We start from the raw sequence: 24,257 nt of genomic DNA, 5'->3' as shown, positions 1-24,257 counted from the left end.
ACATACATACATATACCAAAGGCTTTTTCCTCCTTACACGGGGAGTAGCCAAAAAGAAAAAGGCATAGAAACCACTCCCACCCATTCCATTTCCTATATATTCCTCTTCCCTCCACCCTCCTCCTTCCCTCTTATCTTGGCACCTCCTGGATGATGGGTCATCCCTGCATCCTGTCCACTGCCCTGGGTCAGAAGCAGTGTTGCAAGACACAGCACATCCACAGCAAGGCCACTTCATAAATTCGGCGACCCCCCCTCTCCGTCCCCTCATGCAGAAAGGAGAAGATGGGGAGAAATCCCTTTGGGCTGCGTCAAATTATTTCTCATACATACTTCCTCACCCCCCATCCCCTACCCACTACCCCTCATGCATCACAGCATCATCCATACACAACCCTTCTCCATTCACCCCTATCTTCTGTCCTTTCTCTTCCTTCCTCCACAGACATTCCTCTCTTTTGTAAAGCCCCTTTCACCCCATCCATCCATCTCATCCTAGGATGCCCTCTCATATTCACTCCTTCCACCTCTGCCTTCCACACTTCTTTTACTAATCTTTCTTCACTCATTCTTTCCATGTGTCCAAACCATCCCAATACTCTTTCATCAGCCCTATTTCCCAGCTCCTTTTCCACCCCTGTTCTCCTTCTCACCTCCTCATTTCTCACTCTATCTAGCCTAGTAACCCCTATCATACTTCTCAGACATTTCATCTCAAACATATTCAAACTCCTTCTCTCTTCCTCTCTCATTTTCTATGTTTCTGCCCCGCACAATGCTGTTAGCACAATCACTCCTTCATATAACCTCCTCTTAGCATCCATTCCCAGATGTCTATTTCTCGTTACACTTTTTAATCCACCAAGGCATTTACTCGCTTCTCTCAATCTACATTCTACCTCCACCCCCACTCTTCCCTTTCCTGCCACATTTGCACCCAAGTATCTAAAACTATCCACATCCTCCAGTCTTTCACCCTTTATGCTCACTTCCAGCCTGCTGTCACTCTCTCCCCTTGTACATCTCATCACCTTACTTTTACACACATGTATCTTCAGCTTCCTTCTTTCACACACCTTCTCAAACTCTGTCACTAACTTCCTCAATCCCTCCTCTGATCCTGCTACAAGCACAGTGTCATCAGCAAACAACAACTGGCTCACCTCCCACTTTTCTCCATTTTCTTTAACCATCTCCAACCCCTGACCCACTACCCTTGCATTCACCTCTTGCACCACCCCATCCATGTAAAGATTGAACAGCCAGGGCGACATAACACATCCCTGACAAAGTCCCACCTTTACCTCAAACCATTCACTCTCTCCATTTCTAATCCTAACACAAGCTCTACTACTCTCGTAAAAACTCTTGACTGCTCTTAACAGCTTTCCTCCTATCCCATATATCTGCAGTACCTCCCATAGTGCCTTCCTGTCTACCTTGTCGTACGCCTTTTCCAGATCAAAAAAAGCCCAAAAAACATCCTTACCTTTTCCTATAGCTTTCTCACATATCTCTTACCACAAAAATCTGATCTACACTACCCCTACCTGTCCTAAACCCACACTGTTCCTCACCAATTACTCCCTCTGTTCCTCTCATAATCCTCCCAATCAAGACCATCCCATAAGCCTTCCCAACTAGACTCAACAAGCTGATCCCTCTGAAACTACTACACTCACACTTGTCCCCCTTTCCCTTGTAAAGTGGAACTATACAGGCACTCCTCCAGTTCTCCGGCACTCTACCCTCTCTTAAACAAACATTAAATAACCTTTTCCCTTTATTGGGGGATGGCTTAGTCAAAGCAACACACTATACACTCTCTATATACCAAAGGCCTCTTTGCCCTTATAAGAGAGGTAGCCAGCCAAGTACCCATCCCACTCCCATCTGTCACCCATGTGTTTCTGTTTCATCTTAGCTCCTCGTGGAGGAAGGGTCATCTTTACCTCCCACCCACTGCCCAGGTCAGAAGCATTGCAGCAAGACACAGCATATCCACAGTAGGGCAGGCCATTTCATTTATATGCAAAAATAGTGAAGACAAGGAGAAATCCCTCTGGGCTGCACCAATTTATTGTCCATTCACAGACATTCCCCAGTCACGCCTATCCTTTGCCTTTTCTCTGTTCAACATTCTACTTTTACTCAAGGCTCCCCTCACTCCATCCATATCATTCTCAGTCATCCTGTCAAATTCATCCACCTCTACCTTACACTTTTTTTTACTTATCTTTCCTCTTTCCATGTGCCCAAACCATCCCAATATAGTTTCATCAGCCCTATCTACCAGGTTTCTTTCCAACCCTGCTCTCCTTATCTCCTTATTTCTCATTCTACCCATCCTCCTAACCCCCACCATATTTTTCAAATACATACATACATACATATACCAAATGCTTTTTCCCCCTTTCAAGGGAGGTAGCCAAAAACCAAAGGCATAAGTCCACTCCCACCCATTCCATCCCCACATACTCCACTCCCATTCACCCCCTCCTTCCCTCTTATCTTGGCTCCTCCTAGATGATGGGTCATCCCTGCATCTCACTCACTGCCCTGGATCAGAAGCAGTGTCACAAGACACAGCACATCCACAGCAAGACTGCTTCCTTAAATCAGCGACCACCCCTTTCTGTCCCCTCATGCAGAAAAAGAGAAAACAGGGAGAAATCCCTTCAGGCTGCATCATACTATTTTTCACATCCACTCCCTCACCCCCATCCCCCGCCCACTCCTTTTCATGCATCACAGCTTCTTCCATACACAATCATTCTCCATTCACCCCTATCTTCTGTCTTCTGTCCTTCCTCAACAAACATTCCCCTCTTTCCCTATGCTCCTTTTACCCCATCCATCCATCTTATCCTCATATTCACTCCTTCCACACCTCTTTCACTAATCTTTCTTCATTCATTCTTTCCATTTGTCTAAACCATCCCAATACTCTTTCATCAACCCCATCTCCCGACTCTCTTTCCATCCCTGCTCTCCTCCTCACCTCCTCGATTCTCACTCTATCCAGCCTAGTAACCCCTACCATACTTCTCAGGCATTTCATCTCAAACACATTTAAACTCTTCTTCTCTTATGCTCCGTGTCTCTGCCCCATACAGCACTGTCTGCTCAATCACCCCTTTCATACAATCTCCTCTCAGCATCCATTTATACATCCATCCTTTATGTTGTACTGTAATTCAACTCCACATCCACTCTTTCATAGCACATGGTTCATTAGATGTAAAATCATACAAGTTTGTTCTTCCCCTCTCCTCCTATCCCAGGGATAGTTCAAATTTACACAGTTTTGTGTTTAACATGCTGTGGTCATTTCAGAAAGACAAATCTCATCTCTTTACTTTTGCCTACCTACAATTGCAACTTTCTCCCCTTACCCCTCCAAACTCGATCATCAGTTGCTTCAGTCATTCCCATAGATTCAGCCTTATGCACAGTGTCATCTTGAAATAACAACTGGTTCACATCCCATATACTTTCATTCTCACTCTTCAATTCCAAACTTCTGCCAAGCATTATTGTGTTAACCTTCATTATTACCCCATTCACATGCACATCAAATAATTATGATGACATCACATAACTGCAGTGCAGCCCTACATTCTCTTCATTCCCAACCCTCACATATACCCTACTACTCATGTAAAAACTTTTGACCACCTTCATCCCCATCATACACCTACTTCAAGTCCATGAAAGTCCAAAGAACATCCTTGACTATTGCTAAATACTCGCCAAATACCTGTCCTATCACAAAAACTTAATCTATGAATCATCTTCTCCTAAACCTACACTGCTCTTTCCTAATTACTCTCAATGTTCTCTTCCTAATCCTCTGAATTATACATATGGCCATACACTTTATCAACCACACTCAACAAATTGATCCTTCTAAAATTACTCTAGTTATACTTGTCTCACTCTTTCCTTGTATAGCAGCATTGTACTTGCACTCTTCAATCCACCAACACCCTTCCTTAAGGTAAATATTGAAGTCTCACCAGCCACTCCACTGTTACTACACCTTTTGACATCCATGCAATCCAAGTGCTTTTCCAGGTTTCACATCTTTCTATGCTACTTGTATCTCTCTTCTTCTTCTTCTTGAACTTCTTTTTCTTCTTCTGCTCCCTTTCCCCTTTTCTTTTTTCATTCTCTTTCCCTTTGTACTTCAACTTGTTCAATTTCAGCATCGATTTGCCTTTTTCCCTGCTCTCATTTCTCCACCTTACAGTCACACTCAATCTTTCCTCTGCTAGATGATAATTAATCAGACATTCCACTACATTCCTTTACACTAGTGGCATAATTGGAAGTGTGCTGGTCTTGCATTTGCTTAGTTGTGTTGTCAAATCCTGCACTTCTCCCCAATTCCTAGCAGTTATTATTACCTGCCCCAACAGCCCAAGCACTTAGGGTAAAGGTGTTTGGCCACAGCTACACAACTCCTGGCATAGGTTCCACCTTTTTCTTCTCTCAACACATTCATATCCCAAACCCTTCCAATCACCTTCTTGGACACCAACATATAATCCATAAATGCTTTCTCAGTTCCTCTCCCACCAACCACCCAGGCCCATGTCTATCTATATATCAAGGTTTTTTTTTTCTCTTACAGGGGAGGTAGCCAAGTCAAAAGGCAAGTACCCACTCCCACCTATTCCATTCCCATCCACCACCCTTTCATCCCACTCATCTTAGCTCCTCATGGATGAGTGATCATCCCTGTATCCTGCCCATTGCCTTTGGTCAGAAGCAGTGCAGCAAGACACCACATCCACAGCAAGGCTGCTTCACTTAATCAGCACCCCTCCCCCCCCCCCATCTCTGTCTCCTCATGCAGAAAAAGAGAAGATGGGGAGAAATCCTTCGAACTGCATCAAAATATTCACACATAACCATTCCTACCCCTCCCCTCTTGCATCACAGTATCATCTATACACAGCCATTCACCAGTCACCCCCATCTCCTCCTCCCTCCTTGCTCAACACCCATTTCACCCCATTTGATTACTTGGATAAAAAATTATTTAAAAAAATATTAGTTACATTGGTTAGGCCAAAACTGGAATACGCAGTGACACTATGGACACCCAGTACTAAAAAGAATATAAGGAAACTAGAAAGAATACGGAGAGCAATGACAAAGTTGGCACCAGCTCTTTCCAAGTTAGCATACAAAACAAAGATTATCAAAATTGGAACTACCAACACTGGAGCAGAGAAGAGAAAGAGGTGATCAAGTGATGAAAGATTAGTAAAAGAGGTGTGGAAGGCAGGGGTGGAGGGAGTGAACTTGAGGGGACAACTAAAGATAAGATAGATGGATGGGGTGAAAGGGGTGCTGAGCAAGAGGAGAATGTCTGTTGAGCAAAAAATGGAAAAGGCAGGAGATAGGATGAGTGGAGAATGACTGTTTATGGATGGTACTGTTATGCAAGGAAGGGAGGGATGGGGAATAGGGGGTGTTTATGTGTGAATGATATTTTGATGCATCCCAAAGGGATTTCTCCCCTTCTCAATTTCTGCATTAGGGGACAGAGAGGAGGATGTTGCTGATTAAGTGAAGTGGCCTTGATTCATTGCATTTGACCCAGGGCAGTTGGTGGATGTAGGAATGACCTGTCATCCATAAGGAGCTGAGATGGGAGGGGTGGTGGAAGGGAGTGAAATGGGTGGGAATAGGTAATGCCTCTGACTTGGCTACCTCCCTTATAAGGAGGAAAAAGCTCTCAGTATATAGTTTTAATTGTGCAGTGTACTTTAGATACTTCATCCAAATAACTTTTGGATGGTTGTGGGATGGGTGAAGGGTGGGCCACCAATCTTATAAGGGGAAATGGCCTTTTGGTGTTGGACACCAATAATAATAATTGTTGCCATGAGTTTCACTGATTGGAAACCTGCAGCCCCACAACGGCCAGCAATGGTTCTTGAGCCCTCCAATAGATCTCTTTAAGAAGAAACTTTGGACTGGTATTTGTGTTGTTTTTGTGTAGGACTGTTAATGTAACCAACTGGAGGCAGTAATTAATTTAATTGTTGCCTCAAACTTCACTAAATGAAAAACCTGCAGCCCCACAGTGGCTGGCAATGGTCCTTGGCCCCTCCTACAGATCTCTATGGGAACATTTGGATTGTTGTTTGTGTTGTATTAGTGTTGGACAGTTTCTATGTCACTGGCTGAAAGTGGTAGAAGCAAGGGAGCAGTGCTGGTTGTGAGCTCTGTGTGAAAAAATGTAAAAAATACAGTTGAAGTTGATAGTTGGTCCCAATTCAGAGACTGAATGTTAGCCCCTTGGGGCAGCATTTCCTGGTAGAGGTGAGGGAGTTGATAGGCTTTGAAAATGGGCAGCTTGACTGTCCATCTTGCAGGAGCACCATATGCAGGTACTTGTCATTGGGCCTGGTGGAAGAAGTAGGAGGAAGGGAACAGTCATAGAGAAAAATAATGAGTCTGGAGACTGAGAGCCAGATCTTTGGGGTTGCACATCCAGATGGAGAAAGGGTTGAGAGGTTTTGAGAATGAGCAACAAGGAGTTGATCCTCTGCCATTCATCTTACAGAGCCGCCACTAATAGGTACTTAACATTGGTCCCTCACATTACTCCAAAATCACATAATTCAAACCCAAAATGAGAACCTACTTTGTTTGATATATAAGAGTATTTGGAAACTGTCATGAATTAGTTTCTCTTAATAATATTGGGTTGTTATTCCTATTTTTCAGGAAGAAAAAGAAGCCTCGTGTGGAAAAATTAAATGATGTTGAGAAAAAACGAAGTAAGAAAAAGAAGAAGAAGAAGCAAATTGTTAACTTCTATTCTTTCCAAGAGCGGGAAAAGAAGATGGAACGTAAGTATACAATGAGTCACAATGGTAAAGCATGCCAACATGTGGCCTTTTGATCCATAATGAAGTTGGATTAAAAAAAAAAAAAAAAATCTTATATCCGAGTAAATTTTCAAACTTTGAACTATATTACATTAAACTGCCTTGGCAGGAAGCATATTTCCTTCATTGACAATGCAGTTGATGAAATTGTTTCAACCTACTTACATGTGCAGATTACCTATTATAACCCAGCATAGAAATTACAAAATAGCAGTTAGAATACCCATCCCTACTTAGACAAAATAGAGCAGTGGCTCAGATATAATAGAATGGAAGCATCACCTCAGGAATCATCATTAATATTGTTCAATCCAGACAACCATAAGTCAAAAAATCATCATACAGCAAAATGGAATGGCCAAGCATTGGAAAAGAATCCAAAAATTTAAGGCCTTGTTTTTTGATATTCATAGCATCCACTTGTTGAAGATCTAACAGCAAGAATCAACAAGAAAATAAACATAATAAATCCATTACAAACACTGGCTTCAGACAACAGAAACTTTGATTACAGTAGGCTTGCACAGTGTGCGAGAATGTAGGCAGTCTTCAACCTCAAGTATTGTAAATTTTGCATACTGTAAAGATATAAACTTCCAGGGAAAATTAGATATGGGTGGGGGAGGGTTAAGAAAATTAATCACACTTTACTCACCATAGACAGAAAATAAATATAATTTATTATGATATTTACTCTTATCTGTATACCAAGGGCTTCTTCCCCTATATATAGAGGTAGCCAAATCAAAGGCATGCACCCACTCCCATCTACCACATTTACTTCTTATTTTAGCTCTTTGTGGATGAAAGGTCATTCCTGTCTCTTGCCCACCACATGGGTCAGAAGCAATGCAGCAGGACACAGTACATCCACAGCTGGGCTGCTTCACTTACAAGGCAACCCACCCTCCCCATCCCCTCATGTAGAAAATAGAGTAGGAGAGAAATCCCTTCAGGCTGCATCAGTATATTATCCATGCACAGCTGTTCTCTACCTCTGCCTTTTCCCTTCCATGTTCAAAGCCCCTTTCACTCCATTCATCCCTCTTATCCTTGGTTGTCCCCTCAAGTTCATTCCATCCATCTCTGCTTTCCACACCTCTTTTGCTAATATTTCTTCACTCATTCTTTCCATGTGTCCGAACCATCCCAGTAATCATTCCCATCTGCCAACTCCCTTTCAACCCCAGTTCTCCTCCTCATTTCTCACTCTATCCAACCTTGTAATCCCTACCAAATTTCTCAGACACTTCATCTCAAACACATTGAAACTACTACTTTCTGCCTCTTAAATTACAAGTTTCTATCCCATGCAGTGTCATAGGCACAATCACCCCTTCATATAATCTTCTCTTTGCATCCATTCTCAGATCCCCATTTCTCATGACACTTCTCAATCCCCCAAGGCATTTACTTGCTTCACTCACTCCTCCATTTCCTGCCACATGCCTCCTCAAATATTTAAAATTATCCACTTCCCCCAGCCTCTCTCTTTTAAGACTTGCTTCCAATTCACTGCCATCTTCTTCCCATATACATCTCATCACCTTTTACCCACATTTACCTTTAACTTTCTCCTATCACATACCTTCCTAAACTCTATCACTACCTTAATCCTTCCTCTGCTCTTGCGACAAGTGCAGTATCACCTGCAAACAACAACTGGCTCACCTCCCACTTCTCTGCACAATGTCTAACCATCTCTAATCCCCTATCCATTACCCTCACATTTACCTCCCATACCACCCCATCCATGTACACATTGAACAGACATGGTGACATGACACAGCCCTGGTGCAGACCCATCTTTACCTCAAACCATTTGCTCTCTCCATTTCCAATCCTAACACAGACTGTATTACTCTTGTCAAAACTTCTAATTGCTCTTAACAACTTCCCCCAATTCCATGTCTGCAATACCTCCCACAGTGCCTTCCTGTCTACCCTGTCTTCAGCCATTTCCAAATCCATAAAGGCCCCCAAAAAATCATTACCTTTTGCAGAAGCCTTCTCATAAATCTGCTTTGCCATAAAAAAATTATCCACACATCTTCTACCATTCCCCAAACCCACACTGCTCCTCAATAATTACTCTGTTCCTCTCCTAATCCTCTCAATTACCCTCCCATAAGCCTTCTCAACTCCACTTAACCAACTGATCTCTGTAAAATTACTACAATCACATTTGTCCTCTTTTTTTTCTTTGTAAAGTGGAACTATACAGGCACTTCTTTGGTCTTCTGGCACTCTCCCCTCCCATAAATACATATTAAATAACCTCATTAGCCAGTCCACTATAACTGTACCTCCCCTTTTCAGACACTACGATACCCATCCAACCCAGGTGCCTTACCAGCTCTCATAATTTTCAAAGCTCCTTGTACCTCAGCTTCTCCTATATCTCCACCATTTTCTTCTCCCATCACCATAAATTTCTTAGCTCCCCCTCACTGCTGCAATCAGTCAATCCCTGTCTACCTCCATATTCAACAGTTGTCTGAATACTCTAACCATATTCCCCTACTGTCCATCTGCACCTATTACTTTTTCCTCTGCCTGACTCCCCCCCCCACATCCTCTCTTAACTTCCTTTCAATACATCTTTTTATTCTTGTCAATGTTTTCTTTCATACTCATAACCCATTTTACATCTACTCCCTCTTTGCCTCCTTTCTCTTATGTTTTGCTTCTCTTCTTTATTCCTTGTACTTTTTATATGCTTCCTGAGTCCTATTTTGCAACCAATCCCTAATCCCTCACTTCTTCTCCTCTACTACCATCTTCACTTCATCCCACCATTCACTACCCTTCCTTCTATTCCCTTCCATCCTCCTTGTTTCACATGGATGAAGGTGTGGAATGTTATATGAATTTCTTTACAGATGATGTGAAACTAAAGAGAATAGGTACAGAGGAAGATTGCAAATCACTACAGGAAGACCTGGACAAAGTCTGGAAATGGAGTCAAAAGTGTGAAGTGAATTTCAACATCAAGAAATGTAGTATAATGGAATTTGGAAAAAGCAAAACAGAATATCAGGACAATATAAAATTGGTACAAAGGAAGTTAAAAAAAGTCAACTCAGAAAGGGATCTAAAAATAACTATCACGAATGACATGGCACCAGACAAACATATCAACAAATTAGTTGGAGAAACTTTCAATTTATTAAGATCAATGAAAGTGGCCTTTGACTACATAGATGAAGAAATGGTAAAGAAAATATTAGTTATATTGATAAGACCAAAATTGTAGTACGCTGTGACACTGGACACCAAGTACTAAAAAGAACATAAAGAAGTTAGAAAGAATTCAAAGAGCAATGACAAAGATGGCACCAACACTCTCCAAATTGACATACAAACAAAGATTGGACAAACTTGAACTACCAACTCTGGAACAATGAAGAGAAAGAGACCTGCTAACCATATACAGAATTATGAAAGGCATGGAAGTCCTTGATAGAGATGACTTACTAAAGTGGGACAGGAGAAAAACAAGAAGACATGAAAAGAAACTTAAAAAGGATAGTTACAGAAGAGATCTGAAAAAGAATAGCTTCCCACACAGAGTGATAGATATCTGGAACAAAATGAATGAAGAAACAGTGAGTGCAAAAACTATACAAGAATTTAAGATCAAACTAGATGCTGAAAGATACAAAAGCGGGTCACTACAAGCATAGCTTCTCCCGTAAAATACAACTAGGTAAATCCATACCATCTGTGCGCATTTTATCACTTCCTCTTTGAAACACATCCATTCCTCTTCCACTCCCACCTCTCCTCTATCTTTCACCACCTCCCACACTTCTCTCAGTTTCTCCTGGTATTCCTACTCCTTTTTCATTTCATTTAAAATGTTTACTCTAAGCACTTCTCTACCTTCTGCCCTTTTCCTTTATTCTCCACTTTCAACTTACCTTCCAAAAATTTCTGACATTCCCACACTCTCTCTTAAGAACATGGATATCCAGAACTCATCCTATCATTCCAAACATGCCATCCAAAAAGATCATTGGGACAGACATTCATTATAACAGGAAATGATTAACCAACTTTATAGCAGGAAGACAGTGCAACTTAACCCAAAACAACCAAATCTTGAGCAAAAAGGTTATGCAGTGGAGACCTTTAAGGAGCAATACTTTCAACATTACTGTTTGACCTCTGCATGAATAATCCAGAACTAGAACTAAACACCAATGTTCTCTCATATGCAAATGGCCTAACAATAAAAACCCAGCACTTGCAGCCTTCAGGCAAATGACAACAGCCTCTGGGTGGGGCCACAAGTCACTATGTTAAGATATATTGTGTTGTGTAGGGATTGTTAGTGTGGAGCATTGTAGATCTTCAGTGTCCCTGTGAGGGGGTTGCATCTAGGGCAGTTTGAATCTGTATAGGTACTGTTGTAATGGTTATACCACGCAAAACCATCCACACTGTGCAATATAATAACAGTTACACACTAAACACCAAACACATATGACTAACAGGAGTGTAGTGTAAGGGGGGGTGGTTGCATGCAATGAGAAATGCAGTTTTTGATGGATTTGATCACCTAAGCCTCATCCTCTCAGGTGACCACGTTTATCAGGAAAATATATTTTGAAGGGTTCTCGTGTACTACATTTGTGTGCTGAATTTGCATATTATGTGTATCTACTGTACTATCTTCACAGTTGCAAGAACCACCCTAAAATATGCTTCCACAGCATGTTTCCCAACAATCAGCAAAACACACTCTTCAAACTGTACAAAACAAGGAAATAAGAGTAACAACAGGTTACACCAAAACCACTCCAACAGGACACCTGCACACATATGAACATGGTAGTTATACAGGTCTTGGGTAGAACACCCAAGTATAAACACATACAACAACCTACTGTCAGTACCACACAATACATCCACACAGGAACACCCAGATCACCAAACAAACACTTCAGGACTGGCCATCAAGCTCGATATTCCATCAAAATCCCTTAGACTTCCCACTCAAAAGTCCCTCTGAAGAGAAGTAAGAACCACACTGGCATGTTTCCATTCAGGACACCATCCAACATTAAAACAGATCAGCACAAAATAGGCCTGGCCACAGAAATGAATTGTCCTAGATGAGAACACTGAACACCTTAATTTCCTGTGCCCCACACTAGCAGTCCCCAGACAACAACAATAGCTTTTCCTTGAGTGACTTATGCCCCACCCAGTGGCTGTAGCCTGTTACATAGGTCTCTTCCAAAAGAAGCCTCAGGCAATGGATAGACTGATTATTCTGAATGGTAGGTGTATATGTTGCTTGGAGCTGAATGGAATCTGGTAACTTGATTCCGGGGAGTTTGATTAAAGATATGAGAAGTCGAAGACAGGTGGTGTCTCCTTCATAGACAGTGGTCTGTTCCTTTTGAATGGTAGGCGTGGCTTGAGTGCCTGAAGACAAAAATTTTATTCAGCCTACTGAGGTAGACGTGTCTCTTTGGATTTTGGCATGAGAGCACCACTTGCCACCAGTGTACAAGCTGTTGTACAAGGTAGATGTGTCTCTACGGATTGTGGCATGAGAGCACCACTCACCACCAGTGTACAAGCTGTAGTCTGTGTACAAGGTGGGCATGCTACCAATGTACAAGCTGTGATACAAGCAATGGTGGTTTTGCGGGTGAGATAAACTCTCTGTTGGAGTTTCCTCTATTTATTGACAATATGATCTGGGTTTGTTAAGATTACAAATAGGTCCTTTCACCAGAATACTCTAAGTGCTGGGCTTTCACCTCGACACTGCCCTGGGCAGATGTCTGCCCTCTGCCAGGTGCACAACCTGGGCAAATCTGTTTGGCAGGCTCATGACCTGACCAGCTCTGGCATTCTCGGCAGCATAGCCATCCCATAATAAAGAGGGTTAGTGGGTTGTCATATGTGAGACATGTCAGTTCACAATTCTAGGCATTGGTGTTAGTTCTATTTTATAGGGGTTAGTCATATGGTTGCTGTTGTTGTTATTCCCTAGACTGTCTCTCTGAGCAGTCCCGTCTCCCCAAGGAATGCCACTGCCGAAACGGGGTTTTCCCACAAATCCTTCATGGAGTATAAGTTGTATTGTTTGCATGCGTGATTGTCTATAATGCAGTCTTCCATGACGTGTTGAATAGTATGGGGTGAAGTGTTACATCCTGGGCATTTGTACACAATGCAGTCATCCAGTCTCTTCTGGTTGTTGTTGTTGTTGTTCCCTAGACTGTCTGTCCGAGCAGTCCCGTCTCCCCAAGGAATGCCATAGCCGAAACTGGGTTTTCCCACAAATCCTTTATAGAGTGTATGTTGTGTTGTTTGCGTGCATGATTGTGTATAATGCAGTCTTCCATTATGTGTTGTATAGTATGGGGTGAAGTGTTACATCCTGGGCAGCTTAGAAGCTTCTGGTATGGGGTGAAGTGTTACATCCTGGGCAGCTTAGAAGCTTCTGGTAGCTTAGAAGGGCTGGGTGGTGGCCGCATCGCAGTCTGGCCAGGTGGACTCTGTCCTTTCATGGGAGAGAGGATTCAGAGGGATGGATATCAGGGGGTCTGGCATGCAGCAATGTATTGTCGTTTAGTGTGTTAATGGAGCAGTGAGTGATGTGATTATGAATGTTTCCGGAGGCTGGTATTTGGTGGTTTTGGAGGAAGAGAAGAGAGTATTTGTATGTGATATAGGTATTTGGGTGTTTTTTTATATTTCTTGGTGTGTGTGGGTGTTCTACTATGTAGTGTAGCAGGTATGCTGTGTTTGTAGAGGCTGCAGCAAGTGTTTGTGTGCCTCTCGTGTCAAGATGATCGTTGACTTTGAGGACTTTTGTTTCATAGTGTAGATGGTCTGTAGGTGTTGTATATGTACAGCCTGTAATTGTTTTTAAGGCTTTGTTTTGTATGGTCTGAAGGGTGTTGAGGTGCATCTCACTGAGATTAGGTGTCCATGCTGGACTCTCATAATTCATCACTGAGCATATGCATTGTTTGTATATTGTAGTATTAGTTTCTTTGTTTTGTCCAAATGCTGTTCCAGTGATTGATTTACGTACATTGAGTCTAGGTGTGCATTTATTTTTGTTTGTGATGTGTTATTTAAATGACATGGATATATCATATGTTACACCATGAATTTTCAGGGTGTGTGTGTGTGTGGTATTAGTGTTGTTGATATAGAGATGAGGAATGTATTTGTGTTCTTTTATCCAGTTGGTGAGAAGTGTTGCTGTAGATTTGGTGGGTGTGGTTAGACATGGTGTGTGTATGTTAGCTTACAGGTAATGTAATTGGGGTAGGTATAAGAAGGGGTTCAATGGGTCTGTCTGGTGACATGAGGCATCTTGTGTGGTGACATCCTGTTGTCTTACTTTGCATTTTGCAATAGGGAAATATGTGAAGTCTGCAAGATACAAGTCTTGCTCAAGGTGAGTGCCATGTCGCATGTGTGTAGATCATGTGCGTGGTTGGTGATGGTTAGTAACGGTTACAGATAGTTTGAGGCCATTATTTCCTATCCTGTTACTGGGATATTGAATGCATAGTGTCATGCTCTAGTGATTGCATGGCAGCATGCAGCTCATGTTTTAAGGACTGTTTTGAGACTCCCCTACAGGCTGGAGTTGCACATCATATGTCTGTGATGGATTAAAATCTCTACTCATAGAAGAATTATGCTACTTTTGTACAATACCTTTCCATCCCTTATGTTACTCCCATGAAACTGTCCTTTACCATTTCTATGAATATATATTTTCATATCCTCTGTGGTAGGGGGGGGGGATAATTCTGCCACCATGATTCCTATGCAAATCATAAAAAGCAACAAAGTGGGACACTTTTGGGACTAGGGATCCTGCTCTCTGTATCCTCATCCCATGAGAAGTTAAGGCATAAGAGGGTTTGGGAGAACTCCAACCAGAACCCAAAAATTGGGTCATTATATGTGTGTGTTATCATAGTAGTAGTAAAGAACTTGGGGGTTCAATAGAAAAGATAGTAGTAGTAGTACATACATATACCAATGGCTTTTTCCCCCCTTATAAGGGAGGTAGCCATTCCATCCCCACATACTCCACTCCCATTCACCACCCTCCCTCCCTCTTATCTTGGCTCCTCCTGGATGATGGGTCATCCCTGCATCTTGCCCAATATCCTGGATCAGAAACAATATAGCAAGGTTCCCAATATAGATTTTACTGTAGCATATTAGTGATGTATGGCTCTAGTTTGTAGGGGTGTTTAAAAACCATCTCTAAAATGTCAATTACATGTCATCATGCAGTCAGTACCCCAGTTGAAGAAAATTGCTCATCGTTAGTCAAAATAAAATCTGGTATACATCATCTTAGTAAGGGGTTCACAATGTACTGTTGTTGTAAAAAAGCAGTTTCTTAATCTGATTATTTATGTAATTATTTTCTATAGAAAATTGTGTTCATAGTGTGTGCATCTGTAGTTTTTTTTTTTTTTTTTCCAGATCTAGCAGTGCTGCGCAAAAAATTTGAGGATGATAAGAAGAGGATTGCTCAGATGAGAACATTAAGAAAATTTAAACCCTACTAAATATTTTTTAACATAGCTGAGGAAGAAAATATTTACACTGAATAAATTCTGTTTAAATGAAAAAGACAGTTTCATTGAAATCCTAGTTCTAACTAGATTAAAAATGTAGGAATGTAGTTTTACACTTACATATGCAGACATATACACAATAGCTAGGTTGAATTGTAGAACAAGAGACAGGGCCCCATGAACTTTGCTCCCTTCTTGTATGCTACAATTTGGTAAATACACACATGCACATGGTATAATGCCACATTATTGCCCATAGATTGGGCCATATACAAGCTCTGAACTCTCACCTTGGAGGGTAATAGCTGTCAATCACAAGATCAATACATGATCCAAGACCATGGTGAATCACATGCATATACACACAGGCCCTTTTCTCTTACAAGAGTGTGGTGGGTGAGTAAAAGCATGCACTAATATCATAAACAAATAAATCCATTCAGCCATCCCTTCCCATCTCAGCACCTCAAAAGTAGGTCACCCTGTACCTGATCATACTGTTTGGGTCAGAACCAGTGCAGGAAGACACCACAGTAGGAACATATTGCTGGAGCTGATTCACCTCACTGCTTCATCATATGGAAACCCCCTCCTTATCCATTTTGTCTTCATATTGTAGCATAATTAGAAAATATAAAATATTTCTTAAGGATAATAACAGACAACTTTATTGAATTGAAAGACATTCCAGATTCAAATCAGAGCTCCCCCTTTTCTTCAGGCTCCACCTCACAACCAAGTTTGTTCAGAACAAAATCTATAAAGTACAGCACTGGTAAAAAGATTAAGAACCACCCCCTTTTAAGGGGAAAGAAGTCTTTTCGTGTTTCCAATACACTGTTCATGAAGGAACAATCAACTGTTGGTGTGGCTGTGACAGACTGCTTTATCACTGATGCTTGTTTGCAAGGGATTTTGTTTTTTTTTGTGGGGTACCGGACCGTGTTTCAAGTTTAGCCTTTGTGTACACTATAGTTCCAGAGGATTTGAGACATTCCATGCTGGGTTTAAAATGTGTGTACATTGGGTAATATCTGAAGTAGATAGATGGATGAGAAGTTACATAATAAAAAATCAAATAAGTGCTTGTTTTGACCAAAATCATAAGATTATGATTAATGTGTAAAGTTAGCATGTATAGTAGGTTTATGTGAAGTGGTATGATGGTAATGTTATTCAGTTACTGATATTGCAGTCACTCCTCTCCCCTAACCAACAGTATCAGAGGGATTAAAATGTGACCCATGGCCAAGTACAAACAAAGCCTCCGTGACGTGCAGAGCTCACCACTACAAAAGTCCAGTCCTGGTAAGCCCAGCCTTGTGTATATAAAGGGAGGGAAGAGGAGAGTCAGACAGTTGGGCCTAGGCATTGATAGGGAAACTGTGTGGAAATGTACATTATGAGTCTTTGGCAGCATATTTTTGTGGTAAGTACACTTGAATATTTGCTAATCATGTGATTAACAAGTTATCCAAACCATGGACTAACTTCAATTGATAGCATTCAGTTAACTATATTCTCAATGTCTGCCAGTTCTAGATTTCTCCCATCCAATGAAATAGGTATGCTGTGTGTTGGTAGGGATGGTACAACCCCGCCATGTGCCGTTAAGCAACTATGAAGTTGATTGGGTGAATTATGTACGGAGTCCTAATCAACTCAGAGATGCACGTGTTATTTATACAATCTTCAAAAATGACGTGGCCAAACAACATGTTAGGAGAGGTAAGAGCCTGATTCCACACCTTCCATAACCTAGGTTCTCTGAGATAAGTTAGATATAAAATGGCATTATACAATCCCATCTTGATTATTTCTTATCTATAAATTTCACAACCATTGGAATACTATGTATATAGATTTACTAGTTTTAAAGATGACTAAAATATTCCATTGTCACTTTTCTGCCAATGTTCTCCATTGATAATATTCAGACTGAACAAATACAAAAAAAAATTGGTCTGCAAAATTAGTTATTCCTGTTATGAAAGATTAACCTGCACTTCAGATCTGGAAAGTGTCACACCTGAAGAAGAAGACATCCTTGAGGTCTTAACCAACTCAAAGGAAAATGGCAATTTCACAGGCTACCAACATCCTTTCTACTACATGATGGACCCAACCACTCGAAATTCTAACCTGTTTCTGCCAGTCCCTACACAAAGGCCTTCTGTGATACCAGCTAGACATTATGTTAAGGCCATTAAGAGTTTAACAAGAGATGTTAATTGAAATTTTCTCCAATAGTTTATTTTTCTTAGTTGTGAAAATAATGAGAATTCAATAGGGATAATATGTTGCCAAAAGAACTTTATTATCAACCAAAATACTTATTCACACACATTTTCTCTTCTAAAACTTTTGTAACATTGATACAATGTCATGAAAATACATTACACAAAAGTTCCCAGATATAAGAAATCAATGTATCAGGTAGAAAAGAATAAAACTGAATGCATTAGAGATATTTAATATTAATCCAATGCTTTTCTTACAAAACAAATAAACTTAAGTATAGGAATTAAGACTGATGCTGACTTCATTGAACCTGTAATTTGATACTTATCCACCATGTAAAGTAGAGATAAACATTATTGTATCATTCTCACTCAGCTCATAATCAAGTTCTCCAAGAAGCTCCCAGTCTGCACTGTTGACTAGAACTAATATCCCTGGACGAACACTATCTCCTTGAATGAAAAGCTCTGGCCTCTCTTTCACCATGTTTTCCTTCATCCACACAAGAAGAGAACGCATTGTCCAGCTAGATTCTTTGCAATCTGGCAAGTCCACCTCTTGACTTTTAACATTATTGAAAAGCAGCTCAGCTCCACCTCCAAATTCAACAGTCACCTTCATTTTCTTCAGGTTTTGAGCTACTTTGGTGATACTAATAAGTCTACTGCTTGTTTAAATAAGGTTAATCTTGTACAAAACATAAGTTATCTTGTACCTCAATAATTCATCGTTGCATGTCCCGAACCTGTAAATGAAATTATACAAAAACTTCAGGTCTATGGAAAAGAAAATATTACTTGTTTCACATTCTATTCTATTAGTCAAATGTTATGAGTTTTTAACATTACATTTAAGAGATCCTGGAGGAGCCAAGAAAAGAGGGAGGGATGGTGAATAGGAGTGGAATGGGTGGGGATGAAATGGGTGGGAGTGGAATTATGCCTTTTGACCTTGGCTACCCTTGGTATATGTATGTACATATAAATTTAAGAGATCAAAGGTAAGCCATTTCAAAAAATCCTTCCACAAACCTAGCCTAATACCAATATTGAAGTAACCTTACCTGCTCCTTTACATTATCAAGATTAAAAGCAGAGCGCTGAATAGATTCCTGTTGATATCCAAGATGAGTCATAAGAATTGCAAGTTTTTTTAAGTTTGTCTCTGAATTTTCTATGGCATGTTCCTGCATAAGAAAGAGAAACATTGAATGAAAAATAACATCAAAATGTCTTCATTATCACACTGAAGAAGACATTGTCGAGCACTTACATCAACTAACAACACATTGGTGGATAAGGGTGATGAGTCCAACACCATTGCCATTGGTCTGGTCTTGTCTGATGGTGGTGAAATTATGAACTGGGTGTCTTTTGAGAGTGTCGTAATTTTGTTTCTTGTATGATGGTAATGACAAAAGTACCAAAACCCTCCTCCCTACTATAGACAACACCACAGAAAACCAATCTATACAAATTCAAACTGGTAACAAATCCACAATGACAATAGTTGAGATGTACATCCCCCCTCCAATCATCCCCCACAGTTCCAAACACCTTTAGGCCTAACTTTGACCAAACTGCCACTATATCCTGGGTGGTAACTTTTATACCAAGTCATTGGCCTGGTGTCTCAACAACCCTGACATGGACAGAGGGTTTGATATACAAACACAACTTGACTCATTGACCATCTTGAACAACACCCATGATCACACACATATCCCCCATCAAGCCCTCTACAAGCCCTCTACAACCCCTCCTCTCATGACATCAGCTTCTGTTCCCCCTGCCTGACCCCAACAACTTTATGGAGAGTGGTTGGGGCCTTTGGATCCAACCACCTTCCAATCACCATCACCACCAAAACATGATGCACCCCAGTTGGACACAGACACACATACACAAATTACAAGAGAACAAACTAGGAAGCTTTCGTTGAAGAGACAGAACAACAATTTGAGACACAAAACGGTACACTAATCACATAGATGCTACTGTGCACACTTTCAATACAATTATACAAAACACAATTAGTTTACTGTATAAGGATGTAGAAAAAACACACACACATGGATGAAGGTGTGGAATGTTATATGAACTTCTTTGCAGATGATGCAAAACTACTAAAGAGAGTAAGTACAGAGGAAGATTGCAAATCACTACAAGAAGACCTAGACAAAATCTGGAAATGGAATCAAAAGTGTGAAGTGAATTTCAACATCAAGAAATGTAGTATAATGGAATTTGGAAAAAGCAAAAATAGAATATTGGGACAATATAAAATTGGTACAAAGGAAGTTAAAAAAAAAGTCAACTCAGAAAGGGATCTAGGAGTAACTATCACCAATGACATGGCACCAGACAAACATATCAACAAATTAGTTGGAGAAACTTTCAATTTATTAAGATCAATGAAAGTGGCCTTTGACTACATGGATGAAAAATGGTAAAGAAAATATTAGTTGCATTGATAAGACCAAAATTGGAGTACACCATGACACTATGGACACCTAGCACTAAAAAGAACATAAAGAAATTAGAATTCAAAGAGCAATGACAAAGATGGCACCCACACTCTCCAAATTGACATACGAACAAAGATTGGACAAACTCGAACTACCAATCCTGGAACATAGAAGAGAAAGAGGAGATCTACTAACCATCTACTAACCCTTATGAAAGGGATGGAAGTCCTTGATAGAGATGACTAACTTAAATGGGACAGGAGAAAAACAAGAGGACACGGAAAGAAACTTAAAAAGGATAGTTACAGAAAAGATCTCAAAAAGAATAGCTTCCCACACAGAGTGACAGATATCTGGAACAAACTGAATGAGGAAACAGTGAGTGCAAAAACTATACAAGAATTTAAGATAAAAATTGATACTGAAAGATACAAAAGCGGGTCACTATGAGCATAGCTCTCTTCCCATAAAATACAACTAGGTAAATGGATGAAAGGTCATACTGTCCTCCATCATACTGCATGGTTCAAAGTCAATGTAGTGAGGCACAGTTTTTCCACAGCAGGGTTCATCATATAGCCATCCTCCACCTCCTCACCCACTCAAAATATCTTATGAAGCAGAGAGAACAACATCCCTTTAGGCCAAATCCTTTCATATTCCTCCATTCTCTTAACTTATGCACTCTCATTTCCCTACTCAAATGACATTTTTTATGCATTCAAAGCTCCTTTCACCCACATCTATCAAATTCTTGGTCTTCCTCTGAAGGTCATCCCAGCCATTCATCATTCTTTCCACATGCTTAAACCATCAGCATTCTTTGATCTATCCTATCCAAGTGCTCTATTTCTACCACCCAGTTCTCTTCATCACCTACACATTTCTTACTCTATTTGGTATTTCAAATACTTAGAACATATGAGAGGACCAATGATGGGTATCTCTATGTGATGGTCCTATAAAATGGACAGCAAAAATGCCCATTTTCAAAACCTGTTAGGCCCCTCACCTCCATCAAGGTGTGCATCCCTGAGGGACTGACATCCAGTCTATGGACTAAGACTAAGATCTCTAATCAACTTCACTGTATTTCTTAGGCTTTTTTTCACACATGGAGAGCTGACAACCAACAATTACTCCCCTTCCTCAACAATTTTTAGCCAGTGACTTGGAAACGATCCCACACTAATACAACACAGACAATAGTATGAAGTTTCTTTCCAGAGATCCATGGGAGAAGCCAAGGACTGTTCCCAGCCGGGCTGCAGGTTTTCCACTTAGTAAAACTTAAGACAATAATTAAATTCTATTAGAAAATAGTATGCTGTAAAGACTACCACAAGCTTAAGGATGATGCAAGAAGTATACCGGCCATATATTTAATGCAATATTACATTTTTGAAATTCATTTCATGCTGGTGACTTCAAGAAAAACCATTATTACAATAAATGAAACAAAATGGAACTAAATGGAACAGGGTTCATAAAATCTTATACAATACTTACCAATAAAAAAATACGGACAAGATACCTCATACCAAAAAAATAAAATAATAAAATAAATAAATACATAAAATAATAGTGATACTTTATACATCAAGAATATCAGCCCTAACCTGTAATGCAAAATTTCTTGCTGAGTGCACAAGGCAGTCAGCTGAGCGAGATCCCCTGTTAATCTGACGACAGATGGAACCCATGTTGTTTATGTTGATTTGCACACGTTCTGCCAGTCTCATTTTTGAATCTATGAAAAGATTCTTGGCACTTGTGCTTGATGCAGAAGCCATGGTCAAAGCTCAGTGTATTACAGATTAGATGCACACTGCAAATCAACAATTGAATCATCAAAATTTGGTATTGTTAATGATGAATTTGTATTTATAATGGCACTTAATGTCACACAGTTTACGAGAATTCACTAGAACACATTACATATCTGAAGAACAACTTCACCTCATGACAATTATACAATAGAGAAGCTCTTAATTCAATTAGCTAATTCAAGCTACATTTTTCACTAAATCTCACATTATTTTCATTGGATTTAGTGGAATATTCCATAAAATATATGATTCCATTAAATACAGCAGCAAAGGTACTTTGGGCACTACATGCCAGGCTTACGAGTATTTGCACCTGCTCAGTCTGCATCCTGTTTTCACATGCATCTATGTAGACACCTTGTCAGACACCAAGAGCAACCCCTACCTGTATTTCCATAAAAATTAGAAGACTTTGGGATGAGATCTGTCTTCAGCTCTTCCTGTGTAACCTCTATTCATTACAGCCACATCAAATCATTCTGTAATCGGGGTCTAGGGGGTTTATAAATGCTTGGGAGAGGAAATAAAGATTTCTACAACCAAGAGGTGTAGACCTTGAGCAGCAATGCCTTACTATTAAACCCCTGACATGTGTTCAACCACAACAAAATCCCAACAATCTGGAAAAGACCACACACAATTCCCATCTTAAAACCAAACAAACCACCAGAAAACCTATTATCCAACATACCAATCTCCCTCCCATTCACCATTCCCAAACTGATGGAAAGATTGATCTTGGAAAGCATCAACATACACCCATTTCCACGAATCAACTTGGATTCAAAGACGGCCATTTCACCAGCATGCTACTTGCAAATATCACTCAACAACTATATACATAACATAAAAGGTCCTTTTCCACTTACAAAAGGGGTCAAAGCATATATCCATCTTTCACTCTCTCACACCCATCCAAAAACCCACTTGTTCCTTTCATCTTAGCTACTTGTGGATGAAATCCTACTTGTCCCCCAGCCACTGCTTGGGACAGAGGCAATGAATCAAGACAGTGCACCTCCACAGCAAGACCCAACAGCCAAAGTACTAGAGGGATTTATCAGTAGTGTGCAACCAGGAAGAATAGTAATTGTGGCAACAGACTTATTTGATACAGTCCCTAGACATATCTATAAATCAAATCAAGACTGACATCCACAACAACAGGAAATAGCTACCAAACTTAGCTGGAAGAGAGTGCAGAGTATCTCAAAGCAACCAACTATTATGGACCAAAAGATTGTATAATGGAGTTCCCATGGAGCATGACTATTACCAGCACTATTCAATCTCATCACATGTGACCTCCCCACTCCAAATCCAGAGTATAACACCCATGCCGATGACCTAATGATATAATACCTCAGCAAAACTACTACAAAACTGCCAAGAACACCAAAACATACCTCAACCAACTAGAACAATTCATAAATACATATATATGCCAAGGGGTTTTCTCCCTTACAAGGGAGTTAGCCAAAGTCAAAGGCATAAATCCACTCCCACCCATTTCATCCCCACATACTCCATTTCCATTCACCATCCCGCCCTCCCTATTTTCTTGGCTCTTCCTGGATGATGGGTCATCCCTGCATCTTGACCACTGTCCTGGGTCAGAAGCAATGCATCAAGAGACAGCACATCAACAGCAAGGCTGCTTTATTTAATCATCGACCCCCCCCCCCAACCATCCCCTAATGCAGAAAAAGAGAAGATGGGGAGAAATCCCTTTGGGCTGTATCAATTTATTTTTCACACATACTCCCTTACCCCCCATCCCCCACCCACTCCCTTCCATACATCACAGCATCACCTAATAGACAAATGTAAAGATCAACCCAAATTGTTTTATAGATATGTAAACAGCAAAATAAAAAATAAACAGGAAATACTTAAATTAAGTTAAGGTAACAGAGAATGCACAGAAGATATAGAAATGGCAGATATTATGAACAAACATTTCAAATCTGTATTCACCGAAGAGGAAAAAATCTACAAAACTGTGATCATAGAATTGAGGTAAGATTTCCTCCAATGAAGAAATTAAATATTACTCAGAATGAAATAATGAATCAAATATTAAAGCTTGACGTTAACAAGTCACATGACCCAGACGGAGTTGCAAACTGGATACTAAAGGAATGTATAGATGAACTAATAGGAAAAATATACAAAATAATTGAATGCTCACTCAAAGAAGGAAAACTACCAGTAGACTGGAAAAATG

At 40.3% G+C, this 24,257-nt stretch overlaps 4 protein-coding genes across 5 annotated transcripts in view; 2 read left to right on the top strand and 2 right to left on the bottom strand.

Moving 5' to 3' along the window:
• LOC143041060 (ribosomal RNA-processing protein 7 homolog A) overlaps window positions 1-15,557 on the top strand; it is a 44,290-nt gene extending 28,733 nt beyond the window's left edge. Inside the window, exons 6-7 of the mRNA XM_076212698.1 lie at window positions 6,748-6,872; window positions 15,399-15,557. Of these exons, the coding sequence (XP_076068813.1) occupies window positions 6,748-6,872; window positions 15,399-15,484 (211 nt within the window). The 3' untranslated portion in view covers window positions 15,485-15,557. The remainder of the gene's footprint in view (window positions 1-6,747; window positions 6,873-15,398) is intronic.
• Window positions 15,558-16,801: 1,244 nt separating this feature from the next.
• Window positions 16,802-18,021, top strand: LOC143041061 (uncharacterized). The gene is made up of 3 exons (XM_076212699.1): window positions 16,802-16,922; window positions 17,059-17,221; window positions 17,505-18,021. Exons 1-3 carry the CDS (start codon window positions 16,887-16,889, stop codon window positions 17,726-17,728), a joined length of 423 nt encoding a protein of 140 aa, XP_076068814.1. The 5' UTR covers window positions 16,802-16,886; the 3' UTR covers window positions 17,729-18,021.
• Window positions 18,022-18,058: 37 nt separating this feature from the next.
• On the bottom strand, window positions 18,059-18,355 carry Urm1 (Ubiquitin-related modifier 1). Its single transcript, XM_076213085.1, has one exon. It carries the CDS (start codon window positions 18,353-18,355, stop codon window positions 18,059-18,061), a length of 297 nt encoding a protein of 98 aa, XP_076069200.1.
• BORCS7 (BLOC-1 related complex subunit 7) lies at window positions 18,175-23,477 on the bottom strand. Of its 2 annotated transcripts, none has more exons than XM_076212700.1 (4): window positions 22,416-23,477; window positions 21,821-22,029; window positions 18,798-18,920; window positions 18,175-18,479 (listed from the first exon to the last, which is right to left on the bottom strand). In XM_076212700.1, the coding sequence occupies exons 2-4, from the start codon at window positions 21,992-21,994 to the stop codon at window positions 18,459-18,461; spliced, it is 318 nt and encodes a 105-aa protein (XP_076068815.1). In that variant the 5' UTR covers window positions 21,995-22,029; window positions 22,416-23,477; the 3' UTR covers window positions 18,175-18,458. The 2 variants fall into 2 exon arrangements, with proteins under 2 accessions (XP_076068815.1, XP_076068816.1); XM_076212701.1 differs by lacking the exon at window positions 22,416-23,477 and adding an exon at window positions 22,332-22,350.
• Window positions 23,478-24,257: the final 780 nt, after the last annotated feature.

The sequence above is a fragment of the Oratosquilla oratoria genome, chromosome 30 (genome assembly GCF_046742065.1).
Source record: "Oratosquilla oratoria isolate Oo_2021 chromosome 30, ASM4674206v1, whole genome shotgun sequence".
Taxonomy (NCBI): Eukaryota; Metazoa; Arthropoda; class Malacostraca; order Stomatopoda; family Squillidae; genus Oratosquilla; species Oratosquilla oratoria.
Note: the sequence above shows the minus strand (reverse complement) of the source record. Positions and strands in the feature narration are given on the sequence as shown.

Coding starts and splice junctions, on each gene's coding strand:
- LOC143041061 (XM_076212699.1), top strand. CDS start 16,887: ATGTACATTATGAGTCTTTGGCAGCATATTTTTGTG. Junction 16,923..17,058: donor TTTGGCAGCATATTTTTGTG/GTAAGTACACTT, acceptor CCAATGAAATAG/GTATGCTGTGTGTTGGTAGG. Junction 17,222..17,504: donor CAAACAACATGTTAGGAGAG/GTAAGAGCCTGA, acceptor CCTGCACTTCAG/ATCTGGAAAGTGTCACACCT.
- Urm1 (XM_076213085.1), bottom strand. CDS start 18,355: ATGAAGGTGACTGTTGAATTTGGAGGTGGAGCTGAGCTGCTTTTCAAT.
- BORCS7 (XM_076212700.1), bottom strand. CDS start 21,994: ATGGCTTCTGCATCAAGCACAAGTGCCAAGAATCTTTTCATAGATTCA. Junction 18,921..21,820: donor CAAGAAATTTTGCATTACAG/GTTAGGGCTGAT, acceptor TTTCTTATGCAG/GAACATGCCATAGAAAATTC. Junction 18,480..18,797: donor TTGATAATGTAAAGGAGCAG/GTAAGGTTACTT, acceptor TTTCATTTACAG/GTTCGGGACATGCAACGATG.